The 22,440-nt window shown below is 43.0% G+C and overlaps 6 protein-coding genes across 7 annotated transcripts in view; all 6 read right to left on the bottom strand.

Annotated features, from left to right (window-relative positions):
* Window positions 1-22,440, bottom strand: part of LOC121611202 (protocadherin gamma-C5-like) — a 214,934-nt gene that overhangs the window by 83,799 nt on the left and 108,695 nt on the right. The window contains exon 1 of one of the 2 annotated variants that reach the window (XM_041943638.1): window positions 8,601-10,985. The exons of the other annotated variant lie outside the window; for it this stretch is intronic. Within the exon in view, the coding sequence (XP_041799572.1) occupies window positions 8,601-10,982 (2,382 nt within the window). The 5' untranslated portion in view covers window positions 10,983-10,985. Of the gene's footprint in view, window positions 1-8,600; window positions 10,986-22,440 lie in introns of those variants that run through there. 2 annotated transcript variants of the gene reach the window in all.
* LOC121611998 (protocadherin beta-16-like) lies at window positions 708-3,116 on the bottom strand. The gene has a single exon (XM_041944742.1). It carries the CDS (start codon window positions 3,108-3,110, stop codon window positions 708-710), a length of 2,403 nt encoding a protein of 800 aa, XP_041800676.1. The 5' UTR covers window positions 3,111-3,116.
* Window positions 4,877-7,273, bottom strand: LOC121611221 (protocadherin gamma-A10-like). The gene has a single exon (XM_041943656.1). The coding sequence runs from the start codon at window positions 7,265-7,267 to the stop codon at window positions 4,877-4,879; it is 2,391 nt and encodes a 796-aa protein (XP_041799590.1). The 5' UTR covers window positions 7,268-7,273.
* LOC121611997 (protocadherin beta-16-like) lies at window positions 11,545-13,998 on the bottom strand. The gene has a single exon (XM_041944741.1). It carries the CDS (start codon window positions 13,990-13,992, stop codon window positions 11,545-11,547), a length of 2,448 nt encoding a protein of 815 aa, XP_041800675.1. The 5' UTR covers window positions 13,993-13,998.
* Window positions 16,265-18,670, bottom strand: LOC121611219 (protocadherin gamma-A5-like). Its single transcript, XM_041943654.1, has one exon. It carries the CDS (start codon window positions 18,662-18,664, stop codon window positions 16,265-16,267), a length of 2,400 nt encoding a protein of 799 aa, XP_041799588.1. The 5' UTR covers window positions 18,665-18,670.
* Window positions 19,981-22,389, bottom strand: LOC121611996 (protocadherin gamma-A2-like). The gene has a single exon (XM_041944740.1). It carries the CDS (start codon window positions 22,381-22,383, stop codon window positions 19,981-19,983), a length of 2,403 nt encoding a protein of 800 aa, XP_041800674.1. The 5' UTR covers window positions 22,384-22,389.

Below are 22,440 nucleotides of genomic sequence, written 5' to 3'. Positions count from 1 at the left end.
AATGATGCAGTTCTGCAAAGAAGAACGCAACTTACTCAATAAGAAATACATTTTAAGATTAATAAACAACGGTCGAACTGATATTATGTTAAAATCAACAAAGGTGGAAAGAGCAGATAAAGAAGTAGACAACAAAAACAGCTCATGAATTCATCGAGTGAATCTTTGAATTTACCAAAAGTCCCGAGTTAAAAGTCACAAATCATAGGCCCAAGTAGGCAGATAGCATTTGTGAATTTTCTGTGCAGTCAAGAAATTATGTGTCAGGAAAATCTAGAGCTTGTCTTGCATGAAAGATTTATGGAATAGTCTGAATGCAAATCTTCTTTCTAGCATGGATTGCTGTCCCTTTAGAAGCTATTCCAAAACATTCATACTATTTTTACACACCTTAAGTATGATAAAGGTTGGGCTTGTGTGTCTAAGGTTAAAAAGGACCAGAACTTAAATGTTGCTAAATGTTGCACTAAAGACAAGTAGATAGAGGTTTTTATAAAGCAATTCAAAATTGAAGAAGTGGATATTAAAGGTGCCTTTAGAAAATTATGAAGTAAGGTAGGTTGTAAGGATGGAAAGCAGCCTGAAGAAGAGAGAATAGTTGAATTATATCATATTTCTAAGCATTCCAAAAACCCTGTTTGTGAGCAACACAATGTATAAATACCCAAAAAAAGGGGCTGTCAGAAGGTCTGGTGCAACACTTTATGTCAATCTACAAGACTAACCTCTAGAGGAGAGTCTGGCTCATCCAGGATGCTCTTCTCACTCTGCATCCGCTGCATCGTCCCTGTTGAACTGGGGTCCATTATCAGCACGTTCTGACTACCAGCTCTGCCGAACTTACAGTCACTCTTTCTCGAGTCAGTCGTCCTGCACACCTCGTAGTTGTACACGTGTGGCAGAGTCCCTGTCCCCAAAGTGTCTGAGTAACGTGGTGGATAATATGGAATCACAGGCAGGTTGGACTGATACAGCACGCGAGACTGTCTCCATCTGTAGATTTTCACTGATATAATCACCACCAAACACGTGATGAACAGGAAGGAGACTACAGCCAGAGCCAACACTAAGTAAAAAGTCAGGTTGTCATTGTACTCCTTGTCGTGTGGAAAGTCAGTGAACTCCGACAGCACTTCAGGGAAGCTGTCCGCCACCGCCACGTTCACAATGACTGTAGCTGAACGAGAGGGCTGCCCGTTGTCCTCCACTATAACACTCAGTCTTTGTTTCACTGCATCTTTATCAGTCACTTGGCGGATAGTTCTTATTTCTCCATTCTGTGAGCCCACTTCAAACAGCGCCCTGTCTGTGGCTTTCTGCAGTTTATACGACAGCCACGCATTCTGGCCAGAGTCCACATCAACAGCCACCACTTTAGTCACCAGATAGCCCACATCTGCTGAACGAGGCACCATCTCAGCCACCACAGAGCCCCCAGTCTGGACTGGGTACAGGACCTGAGGGGGGTTGTCGTTCTGGTCCTGGATCATTATCTTCACTGTCACGTTGCTACTGAGTGGAGGGGAGCCTCCATCCTGCGCCTTGACGCCGAACTGGAAATCTTTGATCTGCTCGTAGTCAAAAGAGCGCACTGCATGGATGACTCCACTATCAGCACTGACCGACACATATGAGGAGACTGGCACTCCGTTGACAGAGGAGTCCTCCAGTATGTAAGAAACACGCGCATTCTGGTTCCAGTCAGCGTCTCTGGCTTTCACTGTGAATATAGAGAGGCCTGGTGTGTTGTTTTCTACAATGTAGGCCTCATATGAGCTCCTCTCAAACACAGGTGCGTTGTCATTCACATCAGAGATCTGTAAGGTGAGAGTGACGCTGCTGGAGAGGGAGGGCACTCCCTCATCAGAGCAGGTCACAGTGATGTTATACTCAGAGGCTCTCTCTCTGTCAAGATCACTATCTGTCACCAAACTATAGAAATTATTCGTTGATGTTTTTAAAGTGAAAGGTATATTTTCACTGATGAAGCATTTGACATTTCCATTTTCTCCTGAGTCCTTGTCCTCAACATTTATCATTATAACAACTGTATTGAGTTTGGCATCCTCTGTTATAACAGTTGACTTCGACATTATGTTTATTTCAGGCTTGTTATCATTCATGTCTTGTAAATCCACAAATAATTTGCACGAATCTGTGAGTCCTCCATCGTCAGTAGCAAGTAAATTTATTTGATAATTTCGAGATTCCTCAAAGTCAACATTTCCGATTAAAGTAACCTGACCGTTTTCCTCATTCACTTCAAACACCTTCCTGATATCATCTAATGCATCCGTGATTGAATAAGTTATTTTGCCGTTTGAGCCTTCATCTGCATCTGAGGCAGTAACAGTGGCAACAACTGTTCCTCTTGGTGAATTCTCAGTAACTGTAGCCTTGTATGTTGGCTGTGTAAAAACAGGAGCATTATCATTGACGTCTAAAACTGTGATGATAATCAGCATTGTTCCTGACATCTGCGGCTCTCCTCCATCTACAGCCGTTAACACAAGAGATATCTGCTCTTGTCTCTCTCTGTCTAAAGGCTTCTGCAGCACCATCTCAACGTTTTTATTCCCATCAGCGTTATTGTGCAGTTTCAGAGCAAAATTATCTGTTGGCTTTAATTCGTACCTATGAACACCGTTTATTCCAACATCAAGATCCACAGCCCTTTCAAGCATAAATTTCGCTCCAGAGATCGCTGACTCGCTAATTTTAAATTTCATCTCACTTTTTGCAAATGTTGGAGCATTATCATTAATGTCAGTGACCTGGACGGTGACGGTGTAAAATTCCATAGGATTCTCTAAAATAATCTGAAAATGCAAAGCACACGGCGTCGTCTGTCTGCAGAGCGCCTCTCTGTCTATTCTCTGTTTAACAAGGAGGACTCCTCTTTCTCTGTTCAGCTCGATGTACTCGTCGCTGTCTCGGGTATAAATTCGCGCTTTACCAGATGCTAGGCGTTTGGTTTGGAAACCTAAATCGTGTGCTATATTGCCCACTAAAGATCCTTTGGTCATCTCTTCCGGTATCGTGTAGCTGACCTGCCCGAGCACCGAGCCGATGGAGAGGAGACAGACGAACAGCAGTACTTGCCTTGTCATTGTTCTATCCGAGTTATTTCCTTGTGATTCAGAGTGTTTACTTGCAATAAAACTGATCTCGAATCCAGGATGAGACGTTAATTCAGCCCCTGCATAATCCACAAATAATAATAAAAAAGCCTCAAAGGTCGACGTCTTCTTTTCAAATATCCGACACGGCTCCACTGTCCGTGCTTTCTGCGGTGCTCTTTCTTTATTATGTCGATGTTACATGGGAGGTGCTGCTCCAACCCTCCTGTCAGCCGGCGACACTCTAGTCAACAGCGGCCCTAAGAGTTCATATGATAAAACTGCAGACACCCAACACAAATGAATCTCTGTTCAGAAGACTTACTTTCAAATAATATAAAGGTAAATGAAAGTGATTATAATTACAGCGGCGAACGTCATCACTATCCTGTTGTGATTATCATCACAACTATGGTTGAATGTTTTTACAGTCACTTTCAATCACCTTAACAACAGAAGGATATAATTAGGTACTCTGTCACATTTAAAATAACCAAACTCTTGGATGAAACGTGTGGAACAGTCTACCCATTCAGAACCTTGAAACGCTTTTGCCAGAAAGCTGATTAATGTATGAACAGATCTCACTATATAAAGTGGGATCACTGATTGCAGGTGAATCCAGTCCCAGTGTCCACACTCGAGGTCTTTGAGTCGCGTTCACGACAAGTCCGCGAGAGTTTGGGGCTGTTCCACTCTCAAATCGCTAAGTCCACGAGGGCTGTCTCGCAAGCATACTGAGTCCTTTACGCACACGTTACGGAAGTCCGCATTTCTGGACACTTTGCCTCAGAAAATTACCCACAGTCCATAGCGCCGTAGCGTTAAACACGGCGTCGGTAGGGGAAAAAAAGCTGACATAAAGTGATTTTTTTCATTTGATTTATATCAGGATTTGTTTAATATAGATGGTCTTTGAAGGAAGGTTTCAGTTATGATTAACATGCATCTTTTTAGGTCAATGCAATATGTATAAATGTAAATGGATGAACCGTAAACCTTCCTGAATTTGTTTGAAAACAAACGTGTCTCATCCATAGAGATGTTATCTAAGAAGAATCAGTCTCTTAACAAGTCATGTCTAAGATGTCAAAGTCTTTCCGTGTTACAGTCCTTGTTGCTCAAATTCTTTTTTACGTTTTGTCGTACTGTAAAAAAACCCGAAGTGCTAACATGTTTTTTTTATATATCTTTTTGTTTTTTACTGATTGTCTCATACAATGCATATGTCTCTATGTACACACAGGCACGCACGCAAACACGCACGCAAACACACACACACACACACACACACACACAGACCACATAAACAGTACGACTGCAGGTATATTTAAGTCTATATATGCACATTATTGGGTTTGAATTTATTGTTTTAAATTGAAGCTACTGCTGCTTTTTTGATTTTGTAAGGTGCAATTGTTACTACAAATGTTGGTAATGAACCAATCAGATGAGCTTTCCAATTTTATGCAAAGTCAGAATGCAACAAGAAAAAAAAAAAAATACAGTTGTGTATCTGCCTCCGGACAAATTAAAATCACTGGAAACGAGCATCATTATAAAAACTAATTCGATATCAAACACTTCAGCTATTGTAATTCAATATAATAATCCTTCAAACAAAGGACAGTTACTCAAAGACATGAACATGATCTTCCAACTTTCCGATGTGCAATTATTTCTATCAAAGCACTAAATGCTTTAAGAAAAAAAAAAATAGATACAAATATTGTTATCATTGAAATGATTCAAAGCAGTCAAACCTCTAGAGGAGAGTCTGATTCGTCCAGGATGCTCTTCGCACTCTGCATCCGCTGCATCGTCCCTGTTGAACTGGGGTCCATTATCAGCACGTTCTGACTACCAGCTCTGCCGAACTTACAGTCACTCTTTCTCGAGTCAGTCGTCCTGCACACCTCGTAGTTGTACACGTGTGGCAGAGTCCCTGTCCCCAAAGTGTCTGAGTAACGTGGTGGATAATATGGAATCACAGGCAGGTTGGACTGATACAGCACGCGAGACTGTCTCCATCTGTAGATTTTCACTGATATAATCACCACCAAACACGTGATGAACAGGAAGGAGACTACAGCCAGAGCCAACACTAAGTAAAAAGTCAGGTTGTCATTGTACTCCTTGTCGTGTGGAAAGTCAGTGAACTCCGACAGCACTTCAGGGAAGCTGTCCGCCACCGCCACGTTCACAATGACTGTAGCTGAACGAGAGGGCTGCCCGTTGTCCTCCACTATAACACTCAGTCTTTGTTTCACTGCATCTTTATCAGTCACTTGGCGGATAGTTCTTATTTCTCCATTCTGTGAGCCCACTTCAAACAGCGCCCTGTCTGTGGCTTTCTGCAGTTTATGCGACAGCCACGCATTCTGGCCAGAGTCCACATCAACAGCCACCACTTTAGTCACCAGATAGCCCACATCTGCTGAACGAGGCACCATCTCAGCCACCACAGAGCCACCAGTCTGGACTGGGTACAGGACCTGAGGGGGGTTGTCGTTCTGGTCCTGGATCATTATCTTCACTGTCACGTTGCTACTGAGTGGAGGAGAGCCTCCATCCTGCGCCTTGACGCCGAACTGGAAATCTTTGATCTGCTCGTAGTCAAAAGAGCGCACTGCATGGATGACTCCACTATCAGCACTGACCGACACATATGAGGAGACTGGCACTCCGTTGACAGAGGAGTCCTCCAGTATGTAAGAAACACGCGCATTCTGGTTCCAGTCAGCGTCTCTGGCTTTCACTGTGAATATAGAGAGGCCTGGTGTGTTGTTTTCTACAATGTAGGCCTCATAAGAGCTCCTCTCAAACACAGGCGCGTTGTCATTCACATCAGAGATCTGTAAGGTGAGAGTGACGCTGCTGGAGAGGGAGGGCACTCCCTCATCAGAGCAGGTCACGGTGATGTTATACTCAGAGGCGCTCTCTCTGTCCAGATCACTGTCTGTCACTAAACTATAGAAATTATTTGCTGATGTTTTCAAGATAAAGGGCACATGATCACTGATAAAACATTGCACTTTTCCGTTTTCTCCAGTATCTTTGTCTTCAATATTTATCATTGTAACAACTGTATTGAGTTTGGCATCCTCTGATATCACATTTGACTTCGACATTATGTTAATTTCGGGTTGGTTGTCATTTACATCTTGTACATCAACAATCAGCTTACAAGAATCTGTGAGTCCTCCATCGTCACTGGCACGTATATTTATTTGAAAATGTCGTGACTCCTCATAATCAATATTTCCAATTAATGACACTTCGCCGTTTTCTTTGTTTACCTGAAATACTTTCCTGACATCATCTAGCGTATTCGTGATTGAATAAGTTATTTTGCCGTTAGAACCTTCATCTGCATCTGAGGCTGTAACAGTGGCAACAACTGTTCCTCTTGGTGAATTCTCAGTAACTGTAGCCTTGTATGTTGGCTGTGTAAAAACAGGAGCATTATCATTGACGTCTAAAACTGTGATGATAATCAGCATTGTTCCTGACATCTGCGGCTCTCCTCCATCTACAGCCGTTAACACAAGAGATATCTGCTCTTGTTTCTCTCTGTCTAAAGGCTTCTGCAGCACCATCTCAACGTTTTTATTCCCATCAGCGTTGTTGTGCAGTTTCAGAACAAAATTATCTGTTGGCTTTAATTCGTACCTTTGAAGATCATTGATTCCAACATCAAGATCCACAGCCCTCTCGAGGACAAATTTTGCCCCGGTGATCGCAGACTCACTGATTTTAAATTTGATTTCCTCTTCTTCAAAGGTTGGTGCATTATCATTAATGTCAGTGATCTGGACGGTGACGGTGTAAAATTCCATAGGATTCTCTAAAATAATCTGAAAATGCAAAGCACACGGCGTCGTCTGTCTGCAGAGCGCCTCTCTGTCTATTCTCTGTTTAACAAGGAGGACTCCTCTTTCTCTGTTCAGCTCGATGTACTCGTCGCTGTCTCGGGTGTAAATTCGCGCTTTACCAGAAGTCAAACGTTTCGTTTCTAAACCCAAATCTTGCGCCACATTACCGACTAAAGACCCTTTCGCCATCTCCTCCGGTATTGTGTATGTGACTTGTCCAGTTACCGAGCCAAGGCAGAGGAGAGGGATAAACAAAAGCGCTAGTCCTTTCATTGTTCTATCGGAGTATTTTCTCTACAAGGTTCCACAGTCCGACTATATATTCCATAAACCAAAATCCACTCCAGGATCAAACATCAGTTTCGCAGCTGTATAATCCACACAGTGGAGAGAATAGTCTTTGAAGTCGTCGTGTCTGTGGTCAGATATTTGCCAGATCCAGAATGTCCGTTCTTTACCCGTCGTGATCTCTCTTCATTATGGTGACGTTACATGGGAGGTGCTGCAACAACCCTACCCTTAGCCGTGCACACTCTGGTCAACAGCGGCCCTAAGAGTCCATATTACAAAACTGCAGAAAACACATCATCAATTACTCTGTCCAGAAAGCTTTATGTTCGGAAAGATGGACTTGATAGAAGGTAATAAGAGCAGAATAAGTAGCATTACACTCTTCACAGAAGGTGACTTGCCACTTCTAAACAGTTTATAATTCTGTTTTTTTCACTTTGTTTGAATGTTCAGCCCTCATAGTGTGTCATGAGAAACACAAAGGACATCTGACTAAAGGTATGCAAGACTAAATATAAATAAGTCAGAATATAACACTAAAAATAATATAAAGTTAAAGAAGAGAAAAAAGGAGAGAGCTGAGACTGGAAAGGTCGCTGTCCGAGGTGCTGAAATGATGAGTCTCACAAACGGCAACACTACTGAACTACACAAGTGGTTTCATGGAGACACACGTGTTGCATCTCACAATGAAAACATAAGGAAACTGAAATATCACCGATGTTGTGAAAACAAAATGCAATGATGTTTCATGTAAAGAATTAGCTTTGAGAACTTACACTGAATGCTGAGTAAGCACGGAAATAAAACACAAAGATCTAAATACGAACAGCCAGTTGGATAATTCACCAATACCAAAACCAAGTCTCACTCCAAAAAAGATTAGTGACTGCAAGAAAGCTTGCGGAGAAAGAAAGGACCAATGAAAAACAAAATGCCAGATATAGAAATATAAAGTTCAATGAGCAGAAACTTTCATCAGAATCTGAAGCGTTTGAAATCGTCGCAGCCTATCATTAACCGTTAAACCACAACAGGTGTATTATTTGAACTGTCTATTAAAAAGAAAAAAAAAGTGAAAACACTGGAACCTCTAAGGGAGCACTCAGTCTGATTAAACACACAATGAATGGAAATCAAAGCAACGTACATGAGAAATAACATAACAGCTTATCATTAACCGAGAATGCAGATAATAGGATGCTGTCCATGGTGCTGAAACTATATAAATAGTGTGCAACAGTTCACGATCTATGCAATAAAGCACTGAAAGATAAATATAGTCAAAGAGATGAAGCTACGTCATGAAACTGACCTCTAGAGGAGAGTCTGGTTCATCAAGGATGCTCTTCTCACTCTGCATCCGCTGCATCGCCCCTGTTGAACTGGGGTCCATTATCAGCACGTTCTGACTACCAGCTCTGCCGAACTTACAGTCACTCTTTCTCGAGTCAGTCGTCCTGCACACCTCGTAGTTGTACACGTGTGGCAGAGTCCCTGTCCCCAAAGTGTCTGAGTAACGTGGTGGATAATATGGAATCACGGGCAGGTTGGACTGATACAGCACGCGAGACTGTCTCCATCTGTAGATTTTCACTGATATAATCACCACCAAACACGTGATGAACAGGAAGGAGACTACAGCCAATGCCAACACTAAGTAAAAAGTCAGATTGTCATTGTACTCCTTGTCGTGTGGAAAGTCAGTGAACTCCGACAGCACTTCAGGGAAGCTGTCCGCCACCGCCACGTTCACAATGACTGTCGCTGAACGAGAGGGCTGCCCGTTGTCCTCCACTATAACACTCAGTCTTTGTTTCACTGCATCTTTATCAGTCACTTGGCGGATAGTTCTTATTTCTCCATTCTGTGAGCCCACTTCAAACAGCGCCCTGTCTGTGGCTTTCTGCAGTTTATACGACAGCCACGCATTCTGGCCAGAGTCCACATCCACAGCCACCACTTTAGTCACCAGATAGCCCACATCTGCTGAACGAGGCACCATCTCAGCCACCACAGAGCCACCAGTCTGGACTGGGTACAGGACCTGAGGGGGGTTGTCGTTCTGGTCCTGGATCATTATTTTCACTGTCACGTTGCTACTGAGTGGAGGGGAGCCTCCATCCTGCGCCTTGACGCGGAACTGGAAATCTTTGATCTGCTCGTAGTCAAAAGAGCGCACTGCATGGATGACTCCGCTATCTGCACTGACCGACACATATGAGGAGACTGGCACTCCGTTGACAGAGGAGTCCTCCAGTATGTAAGAAACACGCGCATTCTGGTTCCAGTCAGCGTCTCTGGCTTTCACTGTGAATATAGAGAGGCCTGGTGTGTTGTTTTCTACAATGTAGGCCTCATAAAAGCTCCTCTCAAACACAGGCGCGTTGTCATTCACATCAGAGATCTGTAAGGTGAGAGTGACGCTGCTGGAGAGGGAGGGCACTCCCTCATCAGAGCAGGTCACAGTGATGTTATACTCTGAGTCTCTCTCTCTGTCTAATTCACTGTCTGTGACTAAGCTATAGAAATCACTTGAAGAAGTAGTAGTCGTAAATGGTATGTTGCCATTTATTCTGCAGTTCACTTGACCATTGTTACTTGAATCTGGGTCAAGGACACTGAACATAACTATAACTGTATTTTGAGGAGAGTTTTCAGGGATTGAATGAGATTTGGAGAGGATACTGATTACAGGTTGATTATCATTTATATCAATAACATCAACAATAATCTTACTGGAATCAGAAAGACCACCACTGTCTGTAGCCTCAATATCAATTTGGTAATTCTTGGCTTTTTCAAAATCAACTGCTCCAACTAATATTACTTCACCGTTTTCATTGATTGTAAATATGTCAGACACACTGTCCATCGTGGTGGACACTGAATAAGAAACTTCCCCGTTTGTTCCTTTGTCTGCATCAGACGCACTCACTCTTGTCAGTGTTGTTCCTTTCTGAGAATTTTCCGCTATGGCTGCCCTGTAAACCGACTGCACAAAAACAGGAGCATTGTCGTTTACATCGAGCACGGTCACATAAATCTTTACAGTACCAGACATCTGAGGCTCCCCTCCGTCTACAGCTGTTAACAGCAACGATATTTGTTCCTCTTTCTCTCGATCTAACGGCTTGTGTAAGACCATTTCGACCTTTTTCTTTCCATCTTCGTGACTTTGTATTTTCAGAACAAAATGATCTGTGGGTTTTAGGGTGTAATTCTTCAGGCCATTCACGCCGATATCTGCATCAACCGCTCTTTCTAACACAAATTTAGATCCTGTAACGGCAGATTCGCTGATTTCAAAACGTTTCTCGTCATTTTTAAAACTGGGGGTGTTGTCGTTGATGTCGGTAATCTCGACTGTTATTCGAAAAAGCTCCATTGGGTTTTCGAGAATAATCTGCAAATGCAAAGCACAAGGCGTCGTCTGTCTGCAGAGCGACTCTCTGTCGATCCTCTCCTTCACGAGGAGGACTCCTCTTTCTCTGCTCAGCTCGATGTATTCTGCACTGTCGCCCGTAAATATGCGAGCTTTACCTGACTTGAGTTTTTTCACATCCAAGCCTAAATCCTGCGCAATGTTGCCCACAACAGAGCCCTTTGCCATTTCCTCCGGAATAGAGTAGATGACTTGACCCAGGACTGAATCGAGGGAAAGGACTAAGATGAAAAACAGTACTTGCCGTCTCATTGTTCTATCCACAGTTTACGTTCCGCCAAAAAACGCGTTAAACTCGGTTTCACAATAAAAATATCTCAATGTAAAAATGAAGAAAAGGAACACCGACAAAATCCACAAAATTTTAGGGGCAGTTCATCAGCTCAGTGATTCAATCTACGAGGTAATCTGTCCGTGAACAGTGCTTTCTCCCTTTTTTCTTTCTCTGAAATAACGGCATCACATGGGAGGATCTGCTTCAAATCCTGTCTACATCCGCAACATGTTGACCAACAGCGGCCCATGGAGTTCATACAATGATACTGCAAGAAAAGTGCACCTAGTACCAGTTCAAATAGTTTAATTATATGTATTACATGGAATACTAATACATAAATAAATTTAATCAGGCAGAGAGGCTGCCGTCGATCCAAAAATTACCAAATTAGCATGTTATGTTTCTACAAAAAGAAACACTATCTCAGAATATCCACACAACTAACAGCACATCATTCCAACTCTTTGACAGGAGATAAGAGAGAGGAAAAAGTGGAGGCGGATTATTGCCTCTGTCCGAGGTTCTGAAATGAAGTTTTCAGCGAAAAGACACACATGTAAACGTGCAGCACTGAAAAAACCAAAGGGGGATATTTCTAACCTCTAGAGGAGAGTCTGGTTCATCCAGGATGCTCTTCTCACTCTGCATCCGCTGCATCGTCCCTGTTGAACTGGGGTCCATTATCAGCACGTTCTGACTACCAGCTCTGCCGAACTTACAGTCACTCTTTCTCGAGTCAGTCGTCCTGCACACCTCGTAGTTGTACACGTGTGGCAGAGTCCCTGCCCCCAAAATGTCTGAGTAACGTGGTGGATAATATGGAATCACAGGCAGGTTGGACTGATACAGCACGCGAGACTGTCTCCATCTGTAGATTTTCACTGATATAATCACCACCAAACACGTGATGAACAGAAAGGAGACTACAGCCAGAGCCAACACTAAGTAAAAAGTCAGGTTGTCATTGTACTCCTTGTCGTGTGGAAAGTCAGTGAACTCCGACAGCACTTCAGGGAAGCTGTCCGCCACCGCCACGTTCACAATGACTGTCGCTGAACGAGAGGGCTGCCCGTTGTCCTCCACGATAACACTCAGTCTTTGTTTCACTGCATCTTTATCAGTCACTTGGCGGATAGTTCTTATTTCTCCATTCTGTGAGCCCACTTCAAACAGCGCCCTGTCTGTGGCTTTCTGCAGTTTATACGACAGCCACGCATTCTGGCCAGAGTCCACATCAACAGCCACCACTTTAATCACCAGATAGCCCACATCTGCTGAACGAGGCACCATCTCAGCCACCACAGAGCCACCAGTCTGGACTGGGTACAGGACCTGAGGCGGGTTGTCGTTCTGGTCCTGGATCATTATTTTCACTGTCACGTTGCTACTGAGTGGAGGGGAGCCTCCATCCTGCGCCTTGACGCGGAACTGGAAATCTTTGATCTGCTCGTAGTCAAAAGAGCGCACTGCATGGATGACTCCACTATCAGCACTGACCGACACATATGAGGAGACTGGCACTCCGTTGACAGAGGAGTCCTCCAGTATGTAAGAAACACGCGCATTCTGGTTCCAGTCAGCGTCTCTGGCTTTCACTGTGAAAATAGAGAGGCCTGGTGTGTTGTTTTCTACAATGTAGGCCTCATATGAGCTCCTCTCAAACACAGGCGCGTTGTCATTCACATCAGAGATCTGTAAGGTGAGAGTGACGCTGCTGGAGAGGGAGGGCACTCCCTCATCAGAGCAGGTCACAGTGATGTTATACTCAGAGGCTCTCTCTCTGTCCAGATCACTGTCTGTCACCAAACTATAGAAATTGTTTGTTGATGCCTTTAAAATGAAGGGTACACTATCACTGATAAAACATTGCACTTTTCCGTTTTCTCCTGAGTCTTTGTCTTCAATATTTATCATTGTAACGACTGTATTCAGTTTAGCATCCTCTGAAATAACAGTTGTTTTTGACATTATGTCAATTGCAGGCTTGTTATCATTCATGTCTTGCACATCGACAATTAATTTGCATGAATCTGTGAGTCCTCCCTCATCACTAGCAAGTAAATTTATTTGATAGTTCCGCGACTCCTCAAAATCAATATTTCCAATTAACGTAATTTGACCGGTTCCTTCGTTTACCTCAAAAACTTTACTCACATCGTCTAACGTATTCGTGATTGAATAAGTTATTTTGCCGTTAGAGCCTTCATCTTCATCTGAGGCTGTAACAGTGGCAACAACTGTTCCTCTTGGTGAATTCTCAGTAACTGTAGCCTTGTATGTTGGCTGTGTAAAAACTGGGGCATTATCATTAGCGTCTAAAACTGTGATGATAATCAGCATTGTTCCTGACATCTGCGGCTCTCCTCCATCTACAGCCGTTAACACAAGAGATATCTGCTCTTGTTTCTCTCTGTCTAAAGGTTTCTGCAGCACCATCTCAACGTTTTTATTCCCATCAGCGTTGTTGTGCAGTTTCAGAGCAAAATTATCAGTTGGCTTTAATTCGTAACTTTTAAGATCATTAATTCCAACATCAAGATCCACAGCCCTTTTCAGCACAAATTTTGCTCCAATCACGGCTGTCTCACTGATTTTAAATTTCATCTCATTTTTTTCAAAGGTTGGTGCATTATCATTAATGTCAGTGATCTGGACGGTGACGGTGTAAAATTCCATAGGATTCTCTAAAATAATCTGAAAATGTAAAGCACACGGCGTCGTCTGTCTGCAGAGCGCCTCTCTGTCTATTCTCTGTTTAACAAGGAGGACTCCTCTTTCTCTGTTCAGCTCGATGTACTCGTCGCTGTCTCGGGTATAAATTCGCGCTTTACCAGATGCTAGGCGTTTGGTTTGTAAACCTAAATCGTGTGCTATATTGCCCACTAAAGATCCTTTGGTCATCTCCTCCGGTATCGTGTAGCTGACCTGCCCGAGCACCGAGCCGATGGAGAGGAGACAGACGAACAGCAGTACTTGCCTTGTCATTGTTCTATCCGAGTTATTTCCTTGTGATTCAGAATGTTTACTTCCCATAAAACTGATCTCGAATCCAGGATGAGACGTTAATTCAGCCCCTGCATAATCCACAAATAATAAAAAAAAGCCTCAAAGGTCGACGTCTTCTTTTCAAATATCCGACACGGCTCCACTGTCCGTGCTTTCTGCGGTGCTCTTTCTTTATTATGTCGATGTTACATGGGAGGTGCTGCTCCAACCCTGCTGTCAGCCGGTGACACTCTAGTCAACAGCGGCCCTAAGAGTTCATATGATAAAACTGCAGACACCCAACACAAATGAATCTCTGTTCAGAAGACTTGCTTTCAAATAATATAAAGCTAAATGAAAGTGATTATAATTACAGCGGCGAACGTCATCACTATCCTGTTGTGATTATCATCACAACTATGGTTGAATGTTTTTACAGTCACTTTCAGTCAGCTTAACAACAGAAGGATATAATTAGGTAGTCTGTCACATTTAAAATAACCAAACTCTTGGATGAAACGTGTGGAACCGTCTACCCATTCAGAACCTTGAAACGCTTTTGCCAGAAAGCTGATTAATGTATGAACAGATCTCACTATATAAAGTGGGATCACGACAAGTCCGCGAGAGTTTAGGGCTGTTCCACTCTCAAATCGCTAAGTCCACGAGGGCTGTCTCGCAAGCATACTGAGTCCTTTACGCACACGTTACGGAAGTCCGCATTTCTGGACACTTTGCCTCAGAAATTTACCCACAGTCCATAGCGCCGTAGCGTTAAACACGGCGTCGGTAGGGGAAAAAAAGTTGACAAAAAGTGATTTTTTTCATTTGATTTATATCAGGATTTGTTTAATATAGATGGTCTTTGAAGGAAGGTTTCAGTTATGATTAACATGCATCTTTTTAGGTCAATGCAATATGTATAAATGTAAATGGATGAACCGTAAACCTTCCTGAATTTGTTTGAAAACAAATGTGTCTCATCCATAGATATGTTATCTAAGAAGAATCAGTCTCTTGACAAGTCATGTCTAAGATGTCTAAGTCTTTTCGTGTTACAGTCCTTGTTGCTCAAATTCTTTTTTTACGTTTTGTCGTACTGTAAAAAAACCCGAAGTGCTAATATGTTTTTTTTATATATCTTTTTATTTTTTACTGATTGTCTCATACAATGCATATGTCTCTATGTACACACAGGCAAGCACGCACACACGCACGCACGCACGCACGCACACACACACACACACACACACACACACACACACACACACACTCACACACACACACACACACACACACTGACCACATAAACAGTATGACTGCAGGTATATTTAAGTCTATATATGCACATTATTGGGTTTGAATTTATTGTTTTAAATTGAAGCTACTGCTGCTTTTTTGGTTTTGTAAGGCGCAATTGTTAAATAAAAGCATGGAAGGAACAACTACAAGGAAAAAAAGAGTACACAAAAAACCTACAGTTGTAGGTCACATGTTATGGCACTGTCAGGGTACCTGATATGCCACAAAGTGATGATCAATTCCTGTTTATACCATTACGGGTGCTTGTTGCCTCTTGCAGTCAAGCACTGACCAGATGACCTCAGCTCAGTCAGTGAGGGTTTAAGGCCTTAGGGCAGACATTGTGATTGATCCATAAAGTAAGACAATGAAGCACTGGTACCTGTCCGGTGTTCTAAAATTGATCAAATCTGATGTATGACTGACACCAGCACACAAGTCCTGTAACAACATCTGGATCCAGGCGCCAAAAACAAACAAACAAACAAAAAAACCTATTCTGTGACTGATGCTCAAAAAATACATTAATATTCACTATGAAGAAAAGTACACTGAACACACCATAAATGTGTTATATTGAAACCTTGTTGGAGGAGGTTCAGGATTTCTGACAAACAAACAAATACAAGAAAAGAAAGTTGATCTACATGAGTAGCTGGTACTGAATCAATCAGATGAGCTTTCCAATTCTATGCAAAGTCAGAATGTAACAAGAAAAAAAAAAATACAGTTGTGTATCTGCCTCCGGACAAATTAAAGTCACTGGAAACGAGCATCATTATAAAAACTCATTCGATATCAAACACTTCAGCTATTGTAATTCAATATAATAATCCTTCAAACAAAGGACAGTGACTCAAAGACATGAACATGACCTTCCAACATTCCGATGTGCAATTATTTCTATCAAAGCACTAAATGCTTTAAGAAAAAAAAAAGAAGATATAAATATTGTTATCATTGAAATGATTCAAAGCAGTCTAACCTCTAGAGGAGAGTCTGGTTCATCCAGGATGCTCTTCGCACTCTGCATCCGCTGCATCGTCCCTGTTGAACTGGGGTCCATTATCAGCACGTTCTGACTACCAGCTCTGCCGAACTTACAGTCACTCTTTCTCGAGTCAGTCGTCCTGCACACCTCGTAGTTGTACACGTGTGGCAGAGTCCCTGTCCCCAAAGTGTCTGAGTAACGTGGTGGATAATATGGAATCACAGGAAGGTTGGACTGATACAGCACGCGAGACTGTCTCCATCTGTAGATTTTCACTGATATAATCACCACCAAACACGTGATGAACAGGAAGGAGACTACAGCCAAAGCCAACACTAAGTAAAAAGTCAGGTTGTCATTGTACTCCTTGTCGTGTGGAAAGTCAGTGAACTCCGACAGCACTTCAGGGAAGCTGTCCGCCACCGCCACGTTCACAATGACTGTCGCTGAACGAGAGGGCTGCCCGTTGTCCTCCACGATAACACTCAGTCTTTGTTTCACTGCATCTTTATCAGTCACTTGGCGGATAGTTCTTATTTCTCCATTCTGTGAGCCCACTTCAAACAGCGCCCTGTCTGTGGCTTTCTGCAGTTTATACGACAGCCACGCATTCTGGCCAGAGTCCACATCAACAGCCACCACTTTAGTCACCAGATAGCCCACATCTGCTGAACGAGGCACCATCTCAGCCACCACAGAGCCACCAGTCTGGACTGGGTACAGGACCTGAGGGGGGTTGTCGTTCTGGTCCTGGATCAGTATTTTCACTGTCACGTTGCTACTGAGTGGAGGGGAGCCTCCATCCTGCGCCTTGACGCGGAACTGGAAATCTTTGATCTGCTCGTAGTCAAAAGAGCGCACTGCATGGATGACTCCACTATCAGCACTGACCGACACATATGAGGAGACTGGCACTCCGTTGACAGAGGAGTCCTCCAGTATGTAAGAAACACGCGCATTCTGGTTCCAGTCAGCGTCTCTGGCTTTCACTGTGAAAATAGAGAGGCCTGGTGTGTTGTTTTCTACAATGTAGGCCTCATATGAGCTCCTCTCAAACACAGGCGCGTTGTCATTCACATCAGAGATCTGTAAGGTGAGAGTGACGCTGCTGGAGAGGGAGGGCACTCCCTCATCAGAGCAGGTCACAGTGATGTTATACTCAGAGGCTCTCTCTCTGTCCAGATCACTGTCTGTCACCAAACTATAGAAATTATTTGCTGATGTTTTCAAGATAAAGGGCACATGATCACTGATAAAACATTGCACTTTTCCGTTTTCTCCAGTATCTTTGTCTTCAATATTTATCATTGTAACAACTGTATTGAGTTTGGCATCCTCTGATATCACATTTGACTTCGACATTATGTTAATTTCGGGTTGGTTGTCATTTACATCTTGTACATCAACAATCAACTTACAAGAATCTGTGAGTCCTCCATCGTCACTGGCACGTAAATTTATTTGAAAATGTCGCGACTCCTCAAAATCAATATTTCCAATTAATGAAATCTCGCCGTTTTCTTTGTTTATCTTAAAAACTTTCCTAACACGATCGAATGGATTCGTGATTGAATAAGTTATTTTGCCGTTAGAGCCTTCATCTGCATCTGAGGCTGTAACAGTGGCAACAACTGTTCCTCTTGGTGAATTCTCAGTAACTGTAGCCTTGTATGCTGGCTGTGTAAAAACAGGAGCATTATCATTAGCGTCTAAAACTGTGATGATAATCAGCATTGTTCCTGACATCTGCGGCTCTCCTCCATCTACAGCCGTTAACACAAGAGATATCTGCTCTTGTTTCTCTCTGTCTAAAGGTTTCTGCAGCACCATCTCAACGTTTTTATTCCCATCAGCGTTGTTGTGCAGTTTCAGAACAAAATTATCGGTTGGCTTTAATTCGTACCTTTGAAGATCATTGATTCCAACATCAAGATCCTCCGCTCTTTCCAGCACAAATTTTGCCCCGGTGATCGCTGATTCACTGATTTTAAATTTGATTTCCTCTTCTTCAAAGGTTGGTGCATTATCATTAATGTCAGTGATCTGGACGGTGACGGTGTAAAATTCCATAGGATTCTCTAAAATAATCTGAAAATGCAAAGCACACGGCGTCGTCTGTCTGCAGAGCGCCTCTCTGTCTATTCTCTGTTTAACAAGGAGGACTCCTCTTTCTCTGTTCAGCTCGATGTACTCGTCGCTGTCTCGGGTATAAATTCGCGCTTTACCAGAAGTCAAACGTTTCGTTTCTAAACCCAAATCTTGCGCCACATTACCGACTAAAGACCCTTTCGCCATCTCCTCCGGTATTGTGTATGTGACTTGTCCAATTACCGAGCCAAGGCAGAGGAGAGGGATAAACAAAAGCGCTTGTCCTTTCATTGTTCTATCGGAGTATTTTCTCTACAAGGTTCCACAGTCCGACTATATATTCCATAAACCAAAATCCACTCCAGGATCAAACATCAGTTTCGCAGCTGCATAATCCACACAGTGGAGAGAATAGTCTTTGAAGTCGTCGTGTCTGTGGTCAGATATTTGCCAGATCCAGAATGTCCGTTCTTTACCCGTCGTGATCTCTCTTCATTATGGTGACGTTACATGGGAGGTGCTGCAACAACCCTACCCTCAGCCGTGCACACTCTGGTCAACAGCGGCCCTAAGAGTCCATATTACAAAACTGCAGAAAACACATCATCAATTACTCTGTCCAGAAAGCTTTATGTTCGGAAAGATGGACTTGATAGAAGGTAATAAGAGCAGAATAAGTAGCATTACACTCTTCACAGAAGGTGACTTGCCACTTCTAAACAGTTTATAATTCTGCTTTTTTCACTTTGTTTGAATGTTCAGCCCTCATAGTGTGTCATGAGAAACACAAAGGACATCTGACTAAAGGTATGCAAGACTAAATATAAATAAGTCAGAATATAACACTAAAAATAATATAAAGTTAAAGAAGAGAAAAAAGGAGAGAGCTGAGACTGGAAAGGTCGCTGTCCGAGGTGCTGAAATGATGAGTCTCACAAACGGCAACACTACTGAACTACACAAGTGGTTTCATGGAGACACACGTGTTGCATCTCACAATGGAAACATAAGGAAACTGAAATATCACCGATGTTGTGAAAACAAAATGCAATGATGTTTCATGTAAAGAATTAGCTTTGAGAACTTACACTGAATGCTGAGTAAGCACGAAAATAAAACACAAAGATCTAAATACGAACAGCCAGTTGGATAATTCACCAAAACCAAAACCAAGTCTCACTCCAAAAAAGATTAGTGACTGCAAGAAAGGTTGCGGAGAAAGAAAGGACCAATGAAAAACAAAATGCCACATATAGAAACATAAAGTTCAATGAGCAGAAACTTTCATCAGAATCTGAAGCGTTTGAAATCGTCGCAGCCAATCATTAACCGTTAAACCACAACAGGTGTATTATTTGAACTGTCTATTAAAAAGAAAAAAAAAAGTGAAAACACTGGAACCTCTAAGGGAGCACTCAGTCTGATTAAACACACAATGAATGGAAATCAAAGCAGCGTACATGAGAAATAACATAACAGCTAATCATTAACCGAGAATGCAGATAATAGGATGCTGTCCATGGTGCTGAAACTATATAAATAGTGTGCAACAGTTCACGATCTATGCAATAAAGCACTGAAAGATAAATACAGTCAAAGAGATGAAGCTACGTCATGAAACTGACCTCTAGAGGAGAGTCTGGTTCATCAAGGATGCTCTTCTCACTCTGCATCCGCTGCATCGTCCCTGTTGAACTGGGGTCCATTATCAGCACGTTCTGACTACCAGCTCTGCCGAACTTACAGTCACTCTTTCTCGAGTCAGTCGTCCTGCACACCTCGTAGTTGTACACGTGTGGCAGAGTCCCTGTCCCCAAAGTGTCTGAGTAACGTGGTGGATAATATGGAATCACGGGCAGGTTGGACTGATACAGCACGCGAGACTGTCTCCATCTGTAGATTTTCACTGATATAATCACCACCAAACACGTGATGAACAGGAAGGAGACTACAGCCAGAGCCAACACTAAGTAAAAAGTCAGATTGTCATTGTACTCCTTGTCGTGTGGAAAGTCAGTGAACTCCGACAGCACTTCAGGGAAGCTGTCCGCCACCGCCACGTTCACAATGACTGTAGCTGAACGAGAGGGCTGCCCGTTGTCCTCCACTATCACACTCAGTCTTTGTTTCACTGCATCTTTATCAGTCACTTGGCGGATAGTTCTTATTTCTCCATTCTGTGAGCCCACTTCAAACAGCGCCCTGTCTGTGGCTTTCTGCAGTTTATACGACAGCCACGCATTCTGGCCAGAGTCCACATCAACAGCCACCACTTTAGTCACCAGATAGCCTACATCTGCTGAACGAGGCACCATCTCAGCCACCACAGAGCCACCAGTCTGGACTGGGTACAGGACCTGAGGGGGGTTGTCGTTCTGGTCCTGGATCAGTATTTTCACTGTCACGTTGCTACTGAGTAGAGGGGAGCCTCCATCCTGCGCCTTGACGCGGAACTGGAAATCTTTGATCTGCTCGTAGTCAAAAGAGCGCACTGCATGGATGACTCCACTATCAGCACTGACCGACACATATGAGGAGACTGGCACTCCGTTGACAGAGGAGTCCTCCAGTATGTAAGAAACACGCGCATTCTGGTTCCAGTCAGCGTCTCTGGCTTTCACTGTGAATATAGAGAGGCCTGGTGTGTTGTTTTCTACAATGTAGGCCTCATATGAGCTCCTCTCAAACACAGGCGCGTTGTCATTCACATCAGAGATCTGTAAGGTGAGAGTGACGCTGCTGGAGAGGGAGGGCACTCCCTCATCAGAGCAGGTCACAGTGATGTTATACTCAGAGGCTCTCTCTCTGTCCAGATCACTGTCTGTCACCAAACTATAGAAATTATTTGTCGATGTTTTTAAAATGAAGGGCACACTGTCACTGATAAAACATTTCACGTGACCATTCTCTCCTGAATCTAGGTCCTCAATATTTATCATTGTAACAACTGTTTTGAGTTTGGCATCCTCTGATATCACATTTGACTTCGACATTATGTTTATTTCGGGCTTGTTGTCATTCACATCTCTCACATCGACAATCAGCTTACAAGAATCTGTGAGTCCTCCCTCATCACTCGCAAGTAAATTTATTTGGAAAATTCTTGACGTTTCGAAGTCAATGTCTCCAATTAAGGAGACATCGCCGTTTTCTTTGTTTACCTCAAACACCTTCCTGACATTATCTAACGTATTCGTGATTGAATAAGTTATTTTGCTGTTAGAGCCTTCATCTGCATCTGAGGCTGTAACAGTGGCAACAACTGTTCCTCTTGGTGAATTCTCAGTAACTGTAGCCTTGTATGTTGGCTGTGTAAAAACAGGGGCATTATCATTAGCGTCTAAAACTGTGATGATAATCAGCATTGTTCCTGACATCTGCGGCTCTCCTCCATCTACAGCCGTTAACACAAGAGATATCTGCTCTTGTTTCTCTCTGTCTAAAGGTTTCTGCAGCACCATCTCAACGTTTTTATTCCCATCAGCGTTGTTGTGCAGTTTCAGAGCAAAATTATCAGTTGGTTTTAATTCGTACCTTTGAAGATCATTGATTCCAACATCAAGATCCACAGCCCTCTCGAGGACAAATTTTGCACCAGTAGTCGCTGACTCGCTAAATTTAAATCTCATCTCGCTTTTTTCAAAGGTTGGAGCATTATCATTAATGTCAGTGATCTGGACGGTGACGGTGTAAAATTCCATAGGATTCTCTAAAATAATCTGAAAATGTAAAGCGCAAAGCGCTGTCTCTGTGCACAACACCTCTCTGTCGATTCGCTCTTTGACGAGGAGGACTCCTCTTTCTCTGTTCAGCTCCATGTACTCTTCGCTGTTCCGTGTATAGATCTTAGCTTTACCTGATGTCAAACGTTTAATTTCTAAACCTAAGTCTTGCGCTATATTTCCCACTAAAGAGCCTTTCGCCATCTCCTCCGGAATAGAGTAGCTGACCTGCCCGAACACTGACGCGGCGGAAAGGAGAGACATGAACAACAGTACTTGCCGATTCATTGTTCTATCCGATCTTTTTCCACAGTGAGGCTCCACAGTCTGCTTATATTCCAGAAA

Source organism: Chelmon rostratus, chromosome 9 (genome assembly GCF_017976325.1).
Source record: "Chelmon rostratus isolate fCheRos1 chromosome 9, fCheRos1.pri, whole genome shotgun sequence".
In the NCBI taxonomy this organism is placed as follows: Eukaryota; Metazoa; Chordata; class Actinopteri; order Chaetodontiformes; family Chaetodontidae; genus Chelmon; species Chelmon rostratus.
This window is presented reverse-complemented; position numbering and strand designations above follow the sequence as displayed.

Coding starts and splice junctions, on each gene's coding strand:
- LOC121611998 (XM_041944742.1), bottom strand. CDS start 3,110: ATGACAAGGCAAGTACTGCTGTTCGTCTGTCTCCTCTCCATCGGCTCG.
- LOC121611221 (XM_041943656.1), bottom strand. CDS start 7,267: ATGAAAGGACTAGCGCTTTTGTTTATCCCTCTCCTCTGCCTTGGCTCG.
- LOC121611997 (XM_041944741.1), bottom strand. CDS start 13,992: ATGACAAGGCAAGTACTGCTGTTCGTCTGTCTCCTCTCCATCGGCTCG.
- LOC121611219 (XM_041943654.1), bottom strand. CDS start 18,664: ATGAAAGGACAAGCGCTTTTGTTTATCCCTCTCCTCTGCCTTGGCTCG.
- LOC121611996 (XM_041944740.1), bottom strand. CDS start 22,383: ATGAATCGGCAAGTACTGTTGTTCATGTCTCTCCTTTCCGCCGCGTCA.